The following is a 7,352-nucleotide window of genomic DNA, read 5'->3' as shown; positions in this document are numbered from 1 at the left end:
TATTCATGCCACTATTTTATGTTGCTAACCTTGTAAAGTGAGGAATGCCTGGGTGGCTCATTTGGTTAAGCATTCGACTCTTGGTTTTGGCCTGGGTCATGATCTCAGGGTCCTGGGATTGAGCCCTGACTGACTTGCACTGAGCAGGGAGCCTGCTTAAGATTCCCCTCCCCCTCTCCCTCTGCCCCCCTGATTCCCCCCCCCCGCTCGTTCTCTCTCTCACTCTCTCTCAAAACAACTTGTAAAATGGGTAAAAATTGATGTTTCATTATTTTACCTTTTCCAGGATTAAGAATGAAAATGAACAATCTTTGTATGTTTATTGGTAACTTGTAGTTTTCCTATGAGTTTGCCTATTTCTCAATTGGATTTTTTTCTTATTCTTGTTAAATGTTATATATTCTTGTAGTAATCATTTAATATGTATGTTGCAAATGCTTTCTTCGACTTTATAGCTTACATTCTAACTTGTTTATGGTCTTAAAGTTTCAAATTGGGGGCGCCTGGGTGGCTCAGCCGTTGGGCATCTGCCTTCGGCTTGGGGCATGATCCCGGGGTCCTGGGATGGGCCCTGCATTGGGCTCCCTGCTCAGCGGGAAACCTGCTTCTCCCTCTCACACTCCCCTTGCTTGTGTTCCCTCTCTTGCTGTCTCTCTCTATGTCAAATAAATAAATGAAGAAAATCTTTGAGAAAAAAAAAATAAAGAACAGGACTCAAAGTCTTTATTTAAAAAAAAGTTTCAAATTGGATAAATTTGATACACTGTTTTTCTCAGTGGCTTTGAATTTCATGTCTTATTCCAGAACATTTTTTTCCACACCAAAATCATCAGGGCTTCATCCTATATTTTCTTTTACTACTTTTTTGCTTTCCTTTTTATGAATTTGAATTTACTTTTGTGATTGGTATAAATTGGGGATTCTAATCTAATATAGCCTATGGTAATTCATTTATACTTTTAAAACACAGTGTGTGGGATATTTACATAACAGAACTACAGAGATTACAATCTGTATGGGATGTGACTGATTTTCTGTCCGTCCAGTTATCTGGTCCTTCATTCGTCAGTGGGATTTATTTATTGAGTAACTACTATTGCCGGACACTGTGGTAGTATATGGAATACAGTGGAGAACAACCTGTCCTCATGGAGCTAACTTTCATGTGGATGTGTGTGTTTGGGAGGGAAGAAACATATTTGAATAAATTATTTATGATTGTGGTAGGTTCTACAAAGGAGAAGTACAACCTATTACAAGAGCTTATGACTGGTGGTCCTAACTCCAGGTGATGGTGCTGGTAGAGAGGTGGTTAGGGGAAACTTTCTTGAGTAGTAAGCTTTGAGCAGAGTTCTGAAGGATGAGTGGGCAGGCTGAGATTGGGGGTGGGAGTGGGAAGTGGGGTAAGAAAGAATATTTGAAGTAATAGTGTGTATGCAAGGGTCCTGAAGTGGAAAGGAGCTTAGGGTATTGGAGAAACTGAGAGGATAGTGTGTCTAGACCAGAGAGCAATAGAGAAATATATGAGATGGACCTGGTATTGTGAACAGGGATCAGATCCGATAGACCAAATGTCTTATAGACTAAATTAAGCATTATCTGTTACAGTTAATGGGAAGCCATTGCAGGATTTTAATCAAGTGACATGATTAGATAGAGATTTTTATAAGATCTTTCTGGCCACAGAAGAGAATGAAGGGGTCCAAGAGTAGATTGGGAAAGGTGACTTACAAAGTTATTATTGTAGGTCAAGTGCTTGGACTAAAGCCATAGTGTGGAGATGGGGGCATTAGATTGTTGTTGTTGTTGTTGTTGTTGTTGTTTTTAAACAGTATTTGATGAAGACCAAAGAACTAATTATTAGGAAAATGGTTGCTTCTGCACTTGGAAGAGAGAGACTATTTTCGAAAAATTAAAGAAATGGCAGGAGTAATTAGTGGAGTGGGCTGATCTGAAAGTGTGTGTCATTCTACTCTTTTAGTTGTTCAGTCTGAGACGAGCTGAATACCAGGTACAGGAAGTGGATGGTTCTGGAAGAGTCATGTGTAAATGGCATTTTTATAATTGGACTCATTTAAACTTGCAAGGAGAATATGTAATTCAAAGTGGTGGTGAGCCACTTGCTCAGGCACTAATGCTTAGGTAAATATGTAATCATTTCCAATTCTTTGTCTATTTAGCTTTTCTTGTATTGGAGTTAAAAATTTTGTCTCCAAGTTGATTGGTCATTTATGAATATCATGGAATTATAAGAGCCTGATAAAAACAGAGATGACTTTGGATGCACCTTAAGGAAGATGACAGGAAAGCTTTAGTCTAAGGCACATTGAGAAAAGTGCTCTGTAGCTGGGTAAGCTTGGGAAAGGCATATTCTCTATCTTCCTCTTGGGAGTTTCTAATGCATGTGAAGATTATTAGAACTGAAAAAGTAAAGCTGAATTTATTACTTGACAGGTAAAGGAGAGCTGTATCACTCAAAAGTGACTTTGGTCTTTCTGAGTTACAAGGGAAGGGCTAGATCGTGGATAAGGAAAGGAAGTTTTGCCCAAATAAGGCAGGAACAAGAGGCCACCATTTGATTGGTTGAGGAGAGGATTGTAAAGTCTCCTTTTGAAACGGTCATTGCTCTGGTTTACATCACTAATAGTAGGCACAGTTCTTAATAAAACCAAGATGATATAACAGGCAGTTTTATATGCATAAGCTTGGGAGTTAGAAATTTTTTTTCAACATAGTGTTAAAGATTCTGAGAAATTGAGTAGTGAAGGAACCTGCTTAACCTTGTCTAACTCTATGTCCCCCGATTTGAATACTTGAACCCTGTTTTTAATAACTAATGTATTCTTGGAACACATCATGGAAACAACCGCTTTACTTAAATGTGTACATTTTTCAGGAACAAATTAACTCAAGAGCTCATTGTCAAGGATTTGACTCAGCTGTATGCATGAGCTCCACCTTGTCATTAGAGTTATCAGTAGTAGAAAAATAATTACTATCCAGGGATCTGAGTAAGAGGTTGTTTATTATATTGTTTGGATGAGTTCTTGTGTAATTTCTTATTCTCTTGGAGAAAGCTGGGGTATGTACATTTGGGGAAGATATTTGGGTTCTAGAGCCCTAAGAAACAAAGAGCAATGTAAAGTCAAGCTCTGCCATGTTTTCTCTGTGGCCAGGGCTCTTTTTCCTCAAAACACACTCTGGCTCCTGTAGACACTGGAGGTAGACAACATACTCCCTGGTGACTTTGGAGGGACCATGTTGGTGAGGATCTAAGGCAGGGCTGCCTAGAAGTCTTGTAACCCATTTCATTCTTGATGTTCAGGTGTTGGAACATCTTTGTTGGATAGGCTTCTCCAACTCTGGCATTTCCAACCCATAGCACTGATTTTCTGGCAGACTACACAAAAATGTTTTTTTCAACAGAATCAGTACCTGGCACATTGCTTGGGACATGATACCAATACATCAATAAAATATGAAAAATGCATGAATAAATCGTGTCTGTTTTGATTTTCATGAATTGGACTCAGGTGGTACTCTCATATTTGTTCTCTCCTTTATAAGATCTGTCAAGGTGTTTTATGTTACCCTCGGTCTGCTATCAAACAGGTAACTCTTTTTTTTTTTTTTTTTTTTTCAAACAGGTAACTCTTAAGGCAATAGGCTAGGCCCAGGGAAACTAATATTGGTGAAACTTGAAAGCAGATTTTAAAAATGTTTTTAAGTAATAATATAACCCAAGTGTCTCAATTCCCCTAGATATAGGTTAGCTGGATCCATGCCCAAGCCAATGAAAGTCTGAAGTTCTTCCTAAAATTTCTGCATATTCTGTGGCCGTTGCTGTGAGCTTTTCTATGGGCTGTCTCAAATCCAAACCACATCATTCCAGACAAGAAACTCAGTTCTTCCTTGAATTACATGCACAACATACACATACGTGAGTGTGTGTGACATACACAGACTGTTCAGATATTTATTTGGTAATGTAGGAGACTTTACTAAAGGTTCAAGGGCAAGACAGTTGAACAGCATAGAAATGTGGCCTCAAATTGAGGATAGGCATCTCCACCTTTAAAATGCTCTGTAGGTTCCCCAACTTTGGAGAATTTCCACTGGCTTCTTCCCACAGACTTTTCTGCTACATTCATCTTTTTGGCTCATTTCTCCTCTCTTTACTTTTTGTGCCATTTTCCCCTCTGAGGAGCACTTAGATACTACCCAGATTTTCTCATTCAGGGCAATTTAAACCATTCTTTTGATGATAGGGCTCTTGATAATATTCATCCTTAAGCTCTCTCTCCTTCTGCCTTCAAATGACCAATTTCACCTGCCTGGCCCCAAGACAGCTCCTCTCTAAGATAAGATCAGATCGGACAGTTGAGATAATAACATTTTCACCTCATTACACTTTGTTTTGCTTTTGCAATTTTCAATTCAATATTAAAAAGGATGTTAAGAGGGGCGCCTGGGTGGCTCAGTTGGTTAAGCGACTGCCTTCGGCTCAGGTCATGATCCTGGAGTCCCGGGATCGAGTCCCGCATCAGGCTCCTTGCTCGGCAGGGAGTCTGCTTCTCCCTCTGACCCTCCTCTCTCTCATGCTCTCTCTCTCTCTCTCTCAATAAATAAAAAAATAAAAAAAATAAAAATAAAAAGGATGTTAAGAAAAAAAAAGAAGATAGTAGGAGGGGAAGAACGAAGTGGGGAAATCGGAGGGGGAGACGAACCATGAGAGACGATGGACTGTGAAAAACAAACTGAGGGTTCTAGAGGGGAGGGGGGTGGGAGGATGGGTTAGCCTGGTGATGGGTATTAAAGAGGGCACGTTCTGCATGGAGCCCTGGGTGTTATGCACAAACAATGAATCATGGAACACTACATCAAAAACTAATGATGTAATGTATGGTGATTAACATAACAATAAAAAGTAAAAAAAAGGATTGCAATAATCCTTTTTTAAAAAAAATCACAGTTTAATGGACTTTTAATGATAGACTTTTTTTTGCTGTGGAAGAGGGCACATATAACACTCATTTTTACAAACTGACTCACCTGCATCATCATTCTGTAAAAAACTTTTTCTGCCAAATGTCTTGCCTGAGAACATGGTTAAATGAATAGGTTTGTCATTGCCTTGAAGGACATTACATGATAACCTTACATTCAAGCCCTGTCCTTAATGTAACCTTGGGGTTGAGTTTTCCAGCAAGAAAACCTTCATAGTTCACTGGTTCTCAGACTTTTTGTTTCCTACGCACCTGGCCTACCTAGAGTGAAGCATAGGAACTGGCTAAATCCAATATAGAAATTTTCACATGATGTCCTCAAGTTTTGGTATTATCTGGGAATAAACACGTTTAGGTGTATGTAGACATTTGTATTCTATTCAAATGAAAGTCCCACATTATCAAACAAAAACTTGGTTTATTTAAAACATTTTTGAAAGACCCATTAGAATTGATTAGGAGCCTACAGAGGACTTATACTGTGAAGAAACTAAGTACTGAGAAAATGCGTGGGATGTTTTATGCCATTGACAAGGAAATGAGGCAAGAAGAGTTATTATAAACAAAGAGGGAGACAGGATTCCTTACATTTCTTTTTAAGGCTACTGACAGTTGTCCTTGACTTTTGCGGTTTCTACTTGATGCATCTGAAGGTATTCTGGGATTTCCTTGTTGGAGAATGAGTTCATTTCTTTTGAAGGACTGATTCATTTATACATAACAAATTCTTATAGGAGACTTTAACCATCATAGTTTGCTTTTACATCTTTACCTTCTCCACAGTCCTCTTTCACATTTAATTTTTGTATCTGCCTTAAGTTCATTTTGATGTGTTGCATGTTTTACTGTGGACGATGAGTCTTTGGACAAGCCATTGTCTTCCTTAGGGCTGCTTTCACCTTCTTGTTTCTAATTGTATAAATGAAGGGATTCAGAAGAGGTGTGAGGATAGCATTTAGCACTGACACCACCTTATTAATCTTAAAGGAAGAGTGTGTTGTGGATCTCAGGTACATGAACAAAATAGCACCATAGAGCAGGGAGACTACTGTCAGGTGAGAGGCACAGGTAGAGAAAGTCTTCTGTCGGCCAGTGGCTGAAGGAATCTGTAGGATCGTGGGCAGGATATAGATATAAGAAATCATTGTGAAGAGGAGTGACCCTGGGATCACCAGGAGCTCCGGAATGCTTGTGTCTGCACAGGCTGCTTTCAAAATGGGACCAACATCACAGTAGAAATGATTGATGACATTGTTGCCACAGAAGGGCACCTGGATGAGCAGCAGCATCTGACCAAAGACAATGGTAAAGCCTACCACCCAGGAACTGAGGGCAAGTCGCAGGCAGAGGTTGCTGGTCATAATGGTGGGGTAGCGAAGGGGCTTGCAGATGGCCAGGTAACGGTCAAAAGACATGATGGTGAGGATAAAGAGCTCAGTGGTGCCCAGGAAAAAGTGGAAGAAGGCCTGCAATAGGCAGCAGGGGATGCAGATAGCTGTTCTTGCCACCACAAAAGTTTCCAACAGTTTGGGGATGACTGTGGTGGTGTTACCAGATCTCTAAGAAGGACAAGTTGCAGAGGAAGAAGTACATTGGTTTTGTAGCTTGGGCTCTGCCCAGACAATGGCAATTATGAGCCCATTGCCTGCAAGGTTAATATGTAGATGAAAAAGATGACTATAAAGAGAGGGATCTGTAGTCCTTGGATATCAGGAAAGCCTAGGAGGATGAACTCTGTGATTGTCATGCCAGTCCTCATGTCCCTTGATACCCTAGAAAGACAAGCAAGAAAGTAGCTTCTTCAAATCTCATGCTCAAATACAGGTTGGACACAAAAAAAGGAGGATTCTGAGTCTATTTAAGGTCCTTCAGGGCACTCCCCCTCCTTCGCATACACATATACACCCTCAGCACTCCTTCGTTACTCAGGATTGGGCTTGTCCTTTTGCCAGCTAAACCATCTTTTAATGGACTTTGAAGGTACTAAGTACACTTGATGAGTGGAAAAGTACTTTTCCATCCATATACAGCTATGAGAATGATCACTGCAACATGGTTTAACTGTCAATAATCCATATGATTTTTTAAAGTGTATACAATGGTATGTCTACATCAACTGAGCTGTGGGTTCATAAGAAATAATCCACACTCCCCTTTTATACTCCAATAAAAGAAATTCTTGATTTATATTACAAATATGTTTAAGAAAGCTGATTTTACAACCCCCCCCACATCTCTCTGGGTGTATTTATACAAGTAAAAATCATTGCTGTTATATATTAGCGGTGAAATACTAACTTAGATAATAGAACAGATGTTTTTCTCAAGAATCCACTTCCAAATTCT

General features: G+C 39.6%; 1 protein-coding gene across 1 annotated transcript; it reads right to left on the bottom strand.

Moving 5' to 3' along the window:
• Window positions 1–5,848: 5,848 nt before the first annotated feature.
• On the bottom strand, window positions 5,849–6,765 carry OR6X1 (olfactory receptor family 6 subfamily X member 1). The gene is given in 4 exon segments (XM_036081698.1): window positions 5,849–6,556; window positions 6,558–6,604; window positions 6,607–6,657; window positions 6,660–6,765. Coding segments are annotated over 4 exon segments (912 nt in total).
• Window positions 6,766–7,352: the final 587 nt, after the last annotated feature.

Source organism: Halichoerus grypus, chromosome 11 (assembly GCF_964656455.1).
Source record: "Halichoerus grypus chromosome 11, mHalGry1.hap1.1, whole genome shotgun sequence".
Classification (NCBI taxonomy): Eukaryota; Metazoa; Chordata; class Mammalia; order Carnivora; family Phocidae; genus Halichoerus; species Halichoerus grypus.
This window is presented reverse-complemented; position numbering and strand designations above follow the sequence as displayed.